Genomic DNA, 15,401 nt, shown 5'->3' with positions numbered 1-15,401 from the left:
GTGAGGATAGAATGAGGGAACACATCCTTGCCATGGAGTCCTGAGGGAAAACAAGGGTGGGCTTTCTGTCTCAGGAGCATCTTAGGGTGCTAATTCATACAAGGATTTATTAAGCAACAGCTGTGTGCTTCCTTCTCTGAAACCCATGGCATGTCATCAATACATGTGTTCTCTTTACCCTTGGTTTACAATATTTGTTTACCCAGCTTACTTCTGCTTATGTTCCATAAGCTCCTTGAGCACAGGACCTATTCTCTTATTGATTATATTCCCCACAGCAGCTGGAACCCAGTAGGTGTTCAATAATGACTGTTGAATGTATGGATTCCAGATACAGGGCAGGAGCCTGAAGAAAGATGCAAAGTGTTGGATATTCAGTGAGGCCCCTGGCCACCCACTGGACGGATATTCAGAGGATCCATGTTCTCTCCATCATGTGTCCTGTGGCTGAAGATAGGTTGAAGGGGCCCAGAGGAAAAGAAGCCAGTGGATGTTGAGATGTGGGATTTGGCTGTCACAGTGTAAAAGGAAATGTCCCCATTCTTGTAGTTCAGGAAGATGCCCACATGCCTGGGGGGCTCCCTCATGTGGGTGGAGGGAAAGCTGGACGCCTGGCAGTCATTTTACTTCATCATCATTTCTACCCAATAACCATTCTCTGGTGAGAGAGCCATGTTCTCCTTGCTGCTCATGGCTGCCTTGCAGACATCCAGGACCCACCCTGTCTTGTCTCCCACCTTCACTTCTCAGTAATGGCAGCTAGAGAGCAAACTCAGAGAGCCCAGGGCAATGATTCAGCTATAGAGTCTTTCTGGACTAGCAGGTAGACGGTCCCACTTTTTTTTCCAAGTCTCACACTCTTCAAGTCATCAGAGAAGATGAAAGATGAGGTTGGGGTGGGCAGCTTCTGCTTCCAGAATCACATTAACTGCAGAGAGAATTAGAATTCCTAGCTTGAGGTCCATGGGCAACATCCCCACAGGGTTCTCCCCATATCCAAGAAATGTGGACAGGGTTGTTCTTCTGGAATGCACCGGGGGACAGCACAGGGACCCAGCAGGCCAAGTCTACTTGCCTCAGGGTGCCTGATCACCCGTCAGTTCTGGAGCTACAGAGAAAAGGAGATGGGGAAAATCCTGAGCATTCCCATTCAAAGGGCTAAATCTACCCTGGTCCCCACAACAAGGAAAGACAGTGACTCCCTCTCCCTGCTCAGGACTCAGCTTCCTCTGCTTGGATATTACCCCATTCCTCTCTGGTACCCAGGCCTGCCTTGGATACTCTGTGCTCTGGTGAGTTGACAGTCAGTGACCCTGGCACAGAACCTGTGAGGACTTGTCATGACTTTGCTCCCGCCTTTGTTACAGGTGTTTTCTCTTTTCTAAATTATTCCCAGAAATCAACAACACAAGGGAAAATTGCAGTAATCCCTGGCCAACACATACTACCACCACCGGACTCACCGTTGAACGTTTCCATTTCTGAACGCAGGGTTTCTAAAAGGAGAAGGAGTTTGAGTTAGGTTCCCGGATAGGGACAGATCTGGGAGGGGCTGAAGGCAGAGTCAGAAAGGCTGTGGGGGATGGAGAAGGGACACCAGGGGGCTCCAGGCTACGTGGCTCTCAGGGAGGAGGTGAGCAGGCGCCCCCCATCTTCCCACAAGCCCACCTACCCAAGAAGTGCCTCATGCGCTTCTCCACAAACTCTGATTTCTGGTAGAGCAGGTGGATCTTTTCTTTCACCTCTGGAGGGGTGGCCCACAGCTCAGGGACAGTCACCTTCTTGGCCCTAGAGACAAAAGATTGTTGGCCAAAGAGGACTGGAGCATGGGGGTATCCCAGGGCCTCATGAGCTGGAAGGAAGGTGCAGCCTCCACAGGGCACACCAGTCCAGCCTTGGCTTCGCAAAGAAAGTTCTCTCTGGGCTTCAAGTTCTAAACACTGGTCCTCAACTCTGGCCATGGATTGGCATCACCTGGGGGAGTTTTAAAGACCACTGGTATCAAAATCACAGTGAGTTTTGATAATGGCCATAAAATGGTACTGATGTTGAAATGCTCAGCCCAGAATTACCTATGTCAAATTAATTACACTTCCCTGAGTCTTTTTCTTTCTATTGAAATAAAAATGATATTAAGTGAGAAAAATAAATACGAGATACCACTTCACAGCCATTAGGATGGCTACTATTTAAAAAAAATAAAAAGTAACAAGTGTTAGCAAGGATATGGAGAAATTGGAACCCTTGAGCATTGCTGGTGGGAACATAAAATGGTGCAGACACCACGGGAGATAGTACTCTATTTCCTCAAAAACCTAAACATAGAATTACTGTATGATACAGCAATTCCACTTCTGGGGATATACCCAAAAGAAGTGAAAGCAGGACTCAAACAAATATAGGTATGCCGATATTCATAGCAGCATCATTCACAGTAGCCAAAAGGTAGAAGCAACCTAGTATCCACTGATGGATGAATAGATAAACAAAATGTATATACACATGATAGAATATTATTCAGCCTTAAAAAGGAATGGAATTCTGGCACATTCTACAACATGAATGAACCTTGAAGACATAATGCTAAGTGAGGTAGGTCAGACACAAAAACACAAATATTGTATGATTCCACTTATATGATGTAGTTAGAGTAGTCAGTTTCATATAGACAAGAGAGTAGAATGGTGGTTGCCAAGGGTTGGGGGAGGGGAGATTGGGGAGTTGTTTAATGGTATGGAGTTTCCATTTGGGAAGATGAGAAAATTCTGGGGATGGATCATGGTGATGGTTGCACAACAATGCAAATGTACTTAAAGCCACTGAACTGTACATTTTTAAACGGTAAATTTTGTTATGTATATTTTACCACCAAAAAAAAAACTTTAAAAAATTGATGCCTGGGTTGTACTCCTGAAGATTCAGGTTTAATTTGTCTGCCGGGACCTGGATGTCAGGATTTTGTAAAGCTCCCCCAGGCGATTGGAAGGTCCAGCCTCTTCCCCTCCCCTCCCCTACTCTTCCCTCCCTTCCCCTGCCTGCTGGGCTTAGCAGATCCACTCCTGTAAAGTGCTTCCCTAGCTGTGGCCACAAGCACTCCTGCAGGAAGAGTTTTCATAAGGCGAATTGCATGGGACACAGTCTGTTAGGTGGGGTTTCTTATGAAGCCACCACCACACAACAGGCCATGTTCATTTGGTCCAGTGTTTGACCCCATGCTCCCCCTCCTGATTGTGCTCCCATTCTTGCTACACAAGTCCAGAAAGGCCTTCACCTTCGGAAGCTGCAGGAGATGGGAAGACCCAGGGAGGAGCCACAGGCCCCGGGTTGGGATCATCTCCCTCCTAGGTCTGCCTCCCCAAATGCTTCCTGCAGGACACCCAAGGGATCATCAGGGGACCTCTTGGTACCTGTGCAGGGTGACTCCGATGTCCTAGGAGAGAAAAGAGGGAAGTTCTCTATTACCAGTCTCATAGGGGCTGTGCTGACTCCTGGCCTCTCCTCCTGGGCTCCCAGCCCCACAGTGTCAGCAAAAATGGGGCACCTCTCCCCAGTTCTAATTCTAATCTGCTGAGGTGGCACCCCAGCTGGGGCCTGCACATAACTGTACCCAAACTCTGCTGATCTCTTCTGGGAGATGTCACGGGATCCCCTAGATACTGGGCCATCCTGGGCTCCTGAGAATTCATTGAAGGGGCCTGGGCATTGTGGGTCACCAAGACCAAGTCCCACCCCCGACCCTAAGGGCCTCACCCACTGGCTTGGGCAGAGCTGATGGCAGTGCTGGGAGCCCATGTCACCCTACTGCGCACAGTGGATGGGGGAAGGCCAGGCCCAGCCACACTTACCTTCATAAGCTCCCATTCTGGCTGGCACTGCTTGGCCTCCAGCTCCCCAATCAGCTTGTCGAGAAGGGCGATGTCCCTTGTCACCCGGGTGCCATATGTCTCCCTGACTTGGCCAATGGTCTGGCCCAGCTCCTCAAGACAGGCCACAAAGAGCTGCTCTTGCTGCTCTAAAAACTGGCATAACTGCTCCAACTGGTACTGGATTCTCTGCTTCTGGGTTTCAGCTTGTTTCTGGGGAACAGAAGTTGGGGAGGTGTAGGGGCCTATGCGGTGAGGTAGACGTGTGTGCCCAGGGAACCCGCAGAAGCCCACCTCCTGGAGGTGGGTAAGAGCAGGCTTCCTCAGCCTCTTGCAGGCCTGAATTCCAGAGTAGGAGGCAAAATGGGCTGGAACCTTCCAGAACAGGTTGGCTTTTGGAAAATGCCCTAAAACCTGGTAAAATGCATTGAATTGTGTCCCCTCCAAAATGTATGTGTTACAAGTCCTAACCCCAGTACCTGAGAATATGATCTTATTTGGAAATAGGGTCATTGAGGATGCAATTAGTTAAGATGAGGTCGTGCTGGAGTGAGGTGGGCCACTGGAGTGGGGAAATTTGGACACAGATACACACACATGGAGAATGCCATGTAAAGAGACACAAGGGGAAGGGGACACCTAAAAGCTAAGGAGAGAGGGCTTGGAGCAGCCTTCCCTCACGGCCCTCAGAAGGAAGCAGCTCTGCCAACACCTTGTGTCCAGAACTGTGGGAGGCATACATTTCTGTGGTTTAAGCCACCCAGTTTATGGTACTTTGTTAGGGCAGCCCCAGAACACTAAGATAACTGGTGTCACATTCTTCCTTCCTTGAAAGGCAGCATGAGGATTGCATATGTCTGGAGTCATAAACAGACAAGGTCAGGACCACAAAGTCTCCAGGAGGGAGAGTTCTCTCCACTCCCCGACAGTCTCAGACTGCCCTGAAAGGGGTCAGTCACTCCATCTATTTGAACGCAAGTGAACTTGACTTCCAGTATTCTTGCACACTGGCCAACCATGACCTCTTCTGCCATCCTCTTTCTCATCATCACTAAAAAGCTTCTGTGGACATATGAAGTGGCTCTATGGCATCTTTCCTTCCTCCAAGGAGGGAGAGGGCCCTTCAGATCTACTAGGACTGGACAGAAGAAATCTCATTTTTGGCTCAGAAGGACAGGATTAAGTCTTTAGTTCTTTTGAACCAAAAAAGTTTCTTCACCTTTTGTTGTTGCTGTTTTTAATATGGGCACATTCATTTATTAGCTAAACTGATACACACAATTAACAAAAAATACTAGTGGACAGAACTCTGGTGAAAATTCCAGAGAGCCCAGGGCCTCACAGGCTGCTTCATGGATGTTTGCCTGGATCCTGTTCCCCCGCCCGCTGTAGTCCCTTAGTCGACACACGAGAGTGGTTCTGATGTTGCTTGGTATTTTCTTGTAATTAAGGAGTAAGACTATAAACTCGATGTGTGTGGAAGCTCACTCCTTCCTCTGTGACATCAGCAACCCTGCTGAATCATGTCCTGGGTTTCGGGTGCGGAAGAGTGTTCTCTCAGTCTTTAGAATGCAGCACTGCAGACATGCACCTCTGCATCTGGTCTGCACAAGTCACACTTTCTGCAACACTTTCTAAGTCTAGACAATCAACAAAACAATCAACCAAGGCTGGGCTGTGGCATTTGCCATTTCTGTGGTGTTGATATTCCCACCGTGGCCAGTTTCAAGTTTCCAATGTGATGTTCCTAAACATGGAGTCTGGAACACTTCTTGTTGTTGATGGCAGTAATGTGGACTTTTTTTAAAGAGGACAGGTCAGTTGTCTCATTCAATGGCCTATATTCTAAAATTCTGTAATTTTTCTCATTATTAAATTCAGGAGAAACATTTGGAGCAAGAATACCATAGACCTAATGCCATGTTCTTTCTAGCATACCCCACTGGGAGGCAAAGACTGTCCAGTTTGCCATCACCATTATAGTCATACTAGGATTGATGCTTGGTTAAGGAAGTGTCTACCAGATATCGCTACTGTAAATATATATTATTTCCTTTATAATTCCTAAGTAATTTGGGGAGTGGTACTTTGAGAGTGTGTAAATATCCTGTTCTCTAACGATTTTCTCTAAAAATTTTAGTATCTGTTGCTGATCCCTGTCGGTGTCAGTTGTATAGTGGAAAATTTCTAATTCAGTTATTCTTCTATACTTGTTTTATCTGGGTTTCTGCTGTAAAGAAGAGCTTTCCCAACCCTTTCCCTATGATTTAAAATTTTTCTTTTAATTATTGAAAAGAGGAGGAGAAGGCAAAGGCCTGAAAACAGCATCTCCTTTCCACAGAGCCCGTGTCACTGTATCTTAAGGGAAGGCTGAACCCTCTTGTCTCCCTGGGTTTCCCTGAGCAGCCCAGGCTGCTGCCTCACCCTCCTTGGGGAGGCACCCCTGACCTCTGCTCCAACCACAAGTTCCAAGCCACCTGGGATTATAGGAAAGGGTTTTCATTTTACTACAACTCAGAGTTTCCCAAAAGTCAGACACCTGGACCAATGCCACCCTCCTCCCATTCTGCCCTTTGTTATCTTTGCCTGTTTCCCACTGCAGTGTGGCGGGTCCCTGAAGAAGTCTGGAACTCAGAGTGGGAGACAGGATCCAACCAACAGAAATGCACCAGATAAATCAAGGCTCTGGGGGTAGGCTCCTTCACATGCAGGGAAAACAGGAGCAACTTAACGCATCCGAGTCTGGACAACAGCTTAACAGGAAGGCCACTAAGTTGTACTTATTGAGATCTGTGGCATTTCTTTAAAACCACAGTTTTAAAGAAAATGTCTACTTTAAGCATTTGAATTTTAAAAATCAACATGGTTTTTGTAAAAAAAAAAGTACAATAGACCACAACAACAATTATAAAAACAATACAGAGGAGTATTTAAAGTTGAAAAGTCTCTCCTCCCCTTTCCTCAATCCCATTCCTCAGCTACAGCCACTGGCATTCGTTTCTCTAAGCCATTTTGTGGTGAGTCTAAGAAAGCATGACAGGGCCCTGGGAGATGCCACTTCTTGCTGGAGGTGGTTTCCCTCCCCAGGGACAAGCTCATCCTTTGACATCTGTTATTCCCTGCCCCCCAAGAGCAGATGATTCTAACTATGTGATCGGCTCTGCTTCCCTGTGAACCAGTACAGGACCTCAGGGACCCCTGCTCACTCTCGGTTCCCTCCCTCCTTCTGCAGGGGTGAATCCAGGCAAAGACTGGCCACAGACCACCCTAGCCTTACCAGGGAGTTTGCTGTCTTCTTATCCCCCTGAGATCTCTGCTCCTCTCCAGATTTTCTCAACTCCTTCAGACGCTCCAGCTGCTTCTGAATTTGTTCCTGGAAAAGAAGAGCACTTGTCAAAGCTTGAACTTGGCTCCTGCCATCTTGGTGCCAACTCTAGATGGGAAAACTTGCTTCAGGGAATAAAGCTGAGGGTGAGGCAGCCAAGAGCACAGGAAGAGGTACCCAGGAAAGAGGAAGAATGAATCCATCACACCAAAGGAAGCAGAGCCAAGAGGAAGTGAGAAAGATTTCTAATGACCTCTTGTGAGCACCTGGATTCAGCCATACCTAAAGCTAGACTCCCATAGACCTCTGAGCTACATGAACCAGTAAATCCCTCTTTGCTGGCTTACTTTGTATTGTGTTTGCCATTTATAGCCCAAAGATGCTGGCCAATGCACCAACTCCCAGGGTTTTGGGGGAAATGAAGCAAGCCCCGATGTGTTCAAGTGCCCAGCAGAGAAGGACCCCATTGCAGGAAGCCCTACTTTGTATTCCAGGGCGGCCTCCTCGATGGGGCGAACCCGGTGGCCTCGGTGCTCCTGACTCAGCCCGCAGATGAGGCAGATAGGTTCCCCGTGGTCCTCGCAGAAGAGCAGCTGGACCTGCTTCATGTGACGCTCACACTGTGGCAGGGATTTGGGGCTCAGGCTGGCCATCTGCAGGCCCTCCTGCCACTCGAGGCTTCCATGGCTCTTCCCCGGGAGCAAGTCCTGGCACCGAGGGCAGCTGGATGAGTGGCCGCGTGAAGCCTCAGGATCCCTAGAAGCAACGGAGCAGCTGCAGGAAACATGCACGCAGCTGCCACCAACCAGGTCTCCTTCCTGGGCACAGCAAAGAGGACACACAGCCTTGTCCTGCAGTCTCCCTGGGGACATAGCAGTGGAAAAATCACATGAGTGACACACCCAAGATGTTACCAAGGAATGCTGCAAATCACAGCTTAGCGAGAGTCCTTGCCTGGGATATGTACATTCTTGGTTAGACTGAGGCCCCTCCCTAGCTTGTCCTCCCCCGACTTCCCTCCAGCGAAGCAGCAAAGGAGCCACTGGGACTAAGGGCTAAGGGCTAGATCTCATACCAGTCCTGAGGATTGGAATTCTTGGGCATTTATCCTAAAGAAAGGCCTTTTGTTACAAATTCTATGCCTTCCTCCTGCACGTACACTGATACAGGTGATATAAAGACAGTAAGACATTCTGACTGGTGTTTGCCACTTAACCACCACCTAGACTGCTCATAACTTGAGTAGAGCTCCCAAGGGATGGTGACTCGCTCATGGCCAGACCCCCAGCCCCTAGCAGAATCCCTGGCATGTGGTGAGCATTTGGGAAGTGCGTGTTGAATGAAGGAATGAATGGACCACTGCTCACATCCAGATTCAGGAAGCATGAAGTGAAAGTAAAGAAGGGGACTTTACAAGGCTGAAGGGTATAGCCCACCGTGATGACCTACAGCTATGACCAGCTCTGCCCCAAGACCATAGCACAGCTTCATAAAGCAGAAATGACAGGAGATACAGGAGGAATAGAAATGCACTCAATTCATGAGTCCCCTCCTGCCTCGTCCTCTCTCAGGGTCCCAGGAATTCATATCACATCTTCAAGTGAGACTGCAAGCTCCCCAGTGACCGTTTTCCCCTCCTTCCGTTGTGATAGCATTGATTGCTGTCCATATGGCTGCTCCCCGCCACCACCCAAAAAAACCCTACATTTCTTAGCCTCCCTTGCAGTTAGATGTGGACATGTGACTCCAGACACACCTCACTTCATTGCACTTCACTTTATTGCCCTTCACAGACTCTTCATTTTTAACAAAATGAAGGTTTGTGGCAACTCTGTGTTGCCAGATGATGGTGAACATTTTTTAGCAATAAAGTTTTTTTTTTGCAATAAAGTATATTTAAATTAAGGTAGGTACATTTTTCTTTTTAGACATAATGCTATTGCACACTTAATTTAGATGATAGTATAGTATAAACATATGCACCGGGAAGCCAGAAAATTCATGTGACTTGCTTTACTGCAATATTTGCTTTATTGCAGTGGTCTGGAACCAAACCCATGACATGCCTGTACATTCTGGCCAAGAGGAAGTAAATGGAGGCATCACTAGCAGCATCTAGAAACTTCCGAAAACCTTCCCTAAGTGATACTATTCTCTTTTGTCCCTCCATCCTGCTGCCTGGAATGAGGATGCCACCATCTGAGACCACGAGCTTGAGAGCAAACTCCGTAGAGCAGAAAAGCAGCAGGAGCTTGGGTTCCTGACCATGGTGTACCACATTTGTCCTGGACCACCTGTGTGTCATTTACGTGAAAGAGGAACAAACGTCTATCTTGTTTCAGTTATGTTATTTTGGCATTTCTGTCATTCACAACCCATCACCATCCTAATTTCTGCCTCTTTAGTAAAAGAGACCTAGGACTTTAGTCAACAGCTCCCTCCCTGCCCAGAGAGAGGCGAATAGCAGAATCGCAGCCCCATGACATACTGCCATGAGGTATTGTGAGAAGGTGATATTTGTACCCAATCTTTCTCAGATGTTCAACCTGGGGTCCATGAAGCCCTTGGGAATTCTAAAGAAGGACTTCAGAGTGTCTAAGAACTAACTAACTGAAATGTATGCAACATTTTATGAAAATGTGCAGATATGCATTTTTCAGGATTCAGAGCCTACATCAGATTCTCAAAGGGTGGAGGACCTCAAGGGGGACCCAGAGATCCAGTGAAATGAATACAGTGGGGATAAAAGCAGATTTGCAGGGGGAAACCTGCAAAGGTCATCATTCCTAAGGATGCCAGGTCTTCTAGATTCTGAGGTCCTTTCTTACCTGAAGATGGAGGGACTTCTGGATTTGAAGAATCATGGAGCACACCACCTACCACCTCCTCCAAGGTCTTAGAGGTCTTTGGAGCCTCAGTTCCACTCTTCTCTGCAGGTACTGTGGACTCTGGATGCTCCCAGATCTTCTTTCCAGCCAATGATACACTGGAAAGTGTATTCCTGAGTGCTCCCCCCTCCAGAGTCATGGCATGTTCTGGATTCCTGGATCCTTTCTCTGCAGCCACAGTAGCCCCTGTGTTCAGAGTGGCTGCTGAGCCTGGATTCTCACTTCTCATTTTCTCTTGAAGCAGAAGAGTTTCTGGGTTGAGAGGTTCTGTCTCTCCTGGAGAAATGGTAAATTCAAGACTTTTGGGTCGCTTCTTTCCTGAAGGTAAATATGCTTCAGATATCTTAAATTCTCTCCTTCCCAGGGACCCAGCAAACGACCCACTGGAGAGTCCTTGGAGCCTTCCTGCAGAGCTGGCGTTCCTGCGCAGCCTGACCCCCACATTGCTCCCCTTCTCCCCCTGTGGCTTGCTGGGAAAGGGGCTTCTCTTGGAAGACAGCGTTGTGTTCCTGGCCCCTGGCTTGCCGTGCACATCCAGGCCCTCAGAGCCTTTCTGATCTCTCAGTTTGCCCAGAGGCTTCTTCTGGGGCCCCCTTCCAGCCTCGGGCTGGATGGATGGTGGGCAGCCAGCCCCATCACCACTTTGTCGCTGCTTGTCACCTTCCAGGCCATCTGGTATCTTCAGACTCTTGGGCTTAATCTCCCCAGAAGAACCAGACATTGCTGAACTGTCTGTGTCACTTTCTTTTACCTGACACCCTGAAAAGACAATGAGATGAAAAGGCATGAAAATGTCCAGTGCTCAGGTTCAAGGTTTGGGGGAAGGGAGAGAAGACAGAATCCCTTTGGAAATTAGAGAAGTTCAGGACATTTTAGACAACAGCAGTCAATTACCATTAAATAACATACTAATTAACTGCTATCTTATTTCTGAAATAGTGCTTTTCAAACTTTTTAGGCAGGAGAACTTGTTTCCAATATAAGGTCTTACATAGAATTCTTAATATATAAGTGAAAACCCTAGTTTATGGGTATACATTTGTGTGCGAATTACAGATCTACAAAACTCTTATCAGTCAATAAAGATCGGCACAAAAAATTGAAATCGGGGTTATGAAGGACAGTTAAAACTTCAGAAATTAATTTATTTGCGGTTTTCTCCCCCCTTTGGTTTCATGAAGTGGAGAAAATCCTAACACAGATAAGTGTAAATGGTAATTTTTTTTAAAAGACAGCTTGCCTGGAAATTTCAGAACAATGTTTAATTAAACAGAAATGACAGGAAGGGCTGAATTCCAAGGTCTCCATAAAAAGAAGTTCAAGCATGAACTGTCACACTGATGGCCTCCAATATTTTAAAATGTGGTTAATGACTCATTTTAATATGAATTTGTTAGTTTTGTAAGTTAAACAATTAATAAAATTTGACTCAAGTATTTGCTAACATTCTAAAGAATCCCTGAAATGTCTTCCTGGGATACAATTTGAAAACCACTACTTTAATAAAGAAATGAAAATAACCTATAATTAGTACCTTAATTTTTGGCTTGAAAGGCCCTTATTAAAATTAAAGTTGCTTAAAACACTTTGCTATTGGCTTTCTAGGAAAAATATGTTATGAAAACTGGCTCAAGAACTGGTAAGAAACCCTGAAGAGATGAATAACCAGATTTTAAAATACAAAAAATTAATTTTAAAATTCTACTCATCAAAAAAAATTCTACTCATCAAGTTACACCAGACTCAGACTACAGTTTAGCTTTATCACTCTTTCAAAGAGCAGAGAATTTTTATGTTATGTAAACTCTTCTACCTCATAGAAGCACATGGAAAGCATTCCTAATGTATTCTTAAAGTCTAGAAATAGAAGAAAAATCCAAACATCGAAAAATAGTTTTTTAAACTGATCACAGATTAGCCCCTCCACCCCAAATCTCAAAAAAAGTCTTTAAAAGCAGAAATCAAATAGGCCACAGTCTTTGATCACAATGTAATAAAATCAGAAAGTTACGGCAAAAAAGTAGCAGAAGAAGGATAAGGAAGGAAAAAAGGAAAGAAAGATAAGATAAAAGGAAGGAAGAAAGGAAAAAGAGAGAGAAGGAAGGAGAGAAAGAGGAAAGGAAGGAAGGAAAAGAAAAGGAGAAAGTCCTTTTAGAATTTTAAAATATCTTTGTAACGTGTTAGAGAAGAACTCAAAACTGAAATGAGGTGGATAACAATGAGATTACCCATCAACCCTCTTGACAGGAGTGGTTAGTTTCTTGCTCACCCAAAGATACTCATCTGTATGTAAGTGTTAATGACAAATGAAGTGAGGAATTCTCTACCAACAGGCATCCAGCTCCTGCCTTTCCTGATCTTGCCCCATAGTCAGAGCCTCATGCTTCTGGGTTTTTTTTTAAAAAAAGCCATTGAGAGCCTTAGCTTTACTCCAGCTTCCAAGACCACAGAAGGGGAAAGGACTTGCTTGGCTGAAGCCACCGGGGTTGTTGCAGACCTCGGACTCCTAACCCCCAAGTCAGGACGCACTGGTCCGAACTGGTCCCTCTTGTACCTTCCACCCCACTCTGCAAACAGCCAGCAGTCGCAGTAGGAGAGGAGGGCGCGTGGGGCTGCTTACCTGGGCTGATTGCCCTGTTGAGCTCCTCTGCCAGAAGGTGCTGGTTGATGGCCCTCAGGACCTGCAGGGTCAGCCGCACGGCGTCCTCCTCCCCATAGTGGGTGACCAGCAGAGTGGCCAGTTTCACTGGCTTGGCTGTCTGGAGTTGGCCCCGGGGAATCCGGGAGTGCTCCTTCTCCAGGCTGGTGTTCTGCAGCTTGAACTTGAACTTCTCAAAGTCATAGGGCACCAGCTCTTCCAGGGAGTACAGCAGATGGTCACTATGGGTCTTGGCCATGGCATTGACCAGGAGAGGCTGGAGGCAACTGTCTGGCTTCTGAGGGGAGAAACAGCTGTCTGTCCTGGAGCCCAGAGGGAGACTAATCAGCAGCTTGTGAAATAACGGAAAAGGCACAGGAAATGCTCTGTGTTTTGGTGGGAACTGAGACTAAGGCTGTGAGTATGTCATTGTTGGTTTGTGTTCTCTTTCTTACAGATTCAGAGGCCTTTCCAGCTGGGAGGACTCAATGCCTTGTCAGACACGTGGTCGTCAGCACCCCAGCTCTCACTGACTTGGGCTGGACTGCATAGTGGTGGATGAGTCTTTGAGGAAGGGTCTGGGATTGGATTCCAGATTCTGGATCTTTGGGCAGGCAGTCTGATGCTTCCCTCTCCCCTCCCAGGATACGGGGGTGGGAGTGGCGGGAACAGAGCCCCTGGTCCCATGCTGGATAGAACCATGATGAGGGTCAGCCCCTCTGGCCAACTGCTCTCCTCCAGACTCTTGGGGTTTTATTGACCCTCTGGAGCCAATGACGGGGTGGGGAGCAGCAAATACAGCCCTGCAAGCTCTGCCCCTCCCTGCCCAAGAAGGCAGGTGAGGCCAGAAGGGCACCACCAGGAGACAAGTCCTGGGGTCGCCCCTGTTGACGTAGTTCCAGTTGTCTGGTTCTTCCAGCAACACGAAGGCCTCGAAATGCCACGCCTGGGACCACCATCCTGATTTATTTGTCCCAGCGCTAACTCTGCCGTTCCTTCCTGGGAGCAGACTCCGGAGGGAGGGTGTCATGCATGCATGTGTACTGACCACATGTTCTGGACCAGGATGCTGGAGAAACAAGGGTGAAAAAGGCATAGGCGTTCTTAGGGCTTGCAGCCCAGTGTGGGGCCCCAGCGGTGGCTCCAAAGCTAATGGAGTTTGTATGGGGGGAGCTGACTGCTTCTTCCATTAACGGCTGTGTCTTTCTGCTACATTGATTTTTATCCTCAACTTTTTGGTTCAAAAAATTTCAGGGCTTCCCTGGTGGTGCAGTGGTTGGGAGTCCGCCTGCCGATGCAGGGGACGCGGGTTCATGCCCCGGTCTGGGAGGATCCCACATGCCGCGGAGCGGCTGGGCCTGTGAGCCATGGCCGCTGAGCCTGCGCGCCCGGAGCCTGTGCTCCGCAGTGGGAGGGGCCGCAACGGTGAGAGGCCCGCATACCGCAAAAAAAAAAAAAAAATCAAATCCACAGAAAATTTGAGAGCATAGTACAATGAACACTTATATACCCTTTACCTAGGTTCAGCAACCGTTTACATTTCATGTTTGGTGATTCTCTTTCACACATGCACACACTTTTTTGTTTTTTTGAAGCATTTCGTAATAAATTGAAAACATATCAGATATCACTTCAAATACCCTAGCTATCCTAAATACTAAGAATGAGGATACAAGGATGTTATTTTATTATTTATTTAAATTTTATTTATTTATTTATTTTTGGCTGCCCCCACACAGCTTGTCAGATCTTAACTTCCCGACCAGGAATTGAACCCGGGCCCTCTGCAGTGAAAGCACCGAGTCCTAACCACTGGACCGCCAGGGAATTCCCAAGGATATTATTTTAAATAATCACAGTAGTATTATCACACTCAGGAAATTTAATGTTGCTACAATACTACAAGCTTTCCATAATCAAATTCCCCAATTGTTCTGATAATGTCTTTGATAGCTTTTATTTGGTCCCAATCCAGGATCCAATCAGAGATCCTGCATTGCCTTTAGTTGCCATATCTCTGTAGTCTCCTTTTATCTAGAACACTTTTACATTCCCCTCACCTTTTAAAATTCTTTCAAGACTTTAATGTTTTTGAGGGCTTCCCTGGTGGCGTAGTGGTTAAGAATCCTCCTGCCAATGCAGGGGACACGGGTTTGAGCCCTGGCCCGGGAAAATTCCACATGCCGCGGAGCAACTAAGCCCGTGAGCCCCAACTACTGAGCCTGCGCTCTAGAGCCTGAGAGCCACAACTACTGAAGCCCGGGCGCCTAGAGCCCCGTACTCCACAGCAAGGGAAGCCCGCGCACCTCGACGAACAGTAGCCCCCTGCTCGCTGCAACTAGAGAAAGCGCGCGTGCGGCAACGAAGACCCAACGCAGCCAAAAATAAATTAATTAAATAAATAAATAAATATAAAAAATAAAAAATAAAGTGGGGACAGTGGGTGAGGTCTCAGACCTGGAGGCTTGCTTCGTCAAGCCCTCTTATTTAAAAAAAAAAAAAGACATTAATGTTTTTGAAAAGTCCGTTCCAAGCACAGTGTCCCTCAATGTAGATTTGTGTGATTCTTTCCTCATTAGACTGAGGGTCCATCCACGCCTCCTTGAGATCTCTCCACTGTAAAAGGCCGTTTTTTTCTTTGTAATTAATATGGAACCTCGGTGTGTGGAAAGGTCTCGCTCCCTCAC

At 47.0% G+C, this 15,401-nt stretch overlaps 1 protein-coding gene and 1 long non-coding RNA gene across 2 annotated transcripts; one reads left to right on the top strand and one right to left on the bottom strand.

Annotated features, from left to right (window-relative positions):
• Window positions 1–276: 276 nt before the first annotated feature.
• MEFV (MEFV innate immunity regulator, pyrin) lies at window positions 277–13,127 on the bottom strand. Its single transcript, XM_081257024.1, is given in 14 exon segments — window positions 277–623; window positions 627–746; window positions 750–794; window positions 798–842; window positions 845–886; window positions 888–949; window positions 1,452–1,496; window positions 1,673–1,788; window positions 3,408–3,430; window positions 3,846–4,076; window positions 7,141–7,236; window positions 7,671–8,050; window positions 9,957–10,835; window positions 12,697–13,127. Coding segments are annotated over 14 exon segments (2,610 nt in total). The 5' UTR covers window positions 12,974–13,127; the 3' UTR covers window positions 277–374.
• On the top strand, window positions 10,322–15,256 carry LOC308629343. Its single transcript, XR_014017660.1, has 2 exons — window positions 10,322–10,400; window positions 13,172–15,256. It is a non-coding gene; the product is annotated as an uncharacterized lncRNA (long non-coding RNA).
• The last annotated feature ends 145 nt before the right edge of the window (window positions 15,257–15,401 follow it).

This window comes from Mesoplodon bidens, assembly GCF_964165515.1.
Source record: "Mesoplodon bidens genome assembly, chromosome: 15".
Lineage (NCBI taxonomy): Eukaryota > Metazoa > Chordata > Mammalia > Artiodactyla > Ziphiidae > Mesoplodon > Mesoplodon bidens.
The sequence above is the reverse complement of the archived record's forward strand: the minus strand, read 5'-3'. Positions and strand labels throughout refer to the sequence as shown.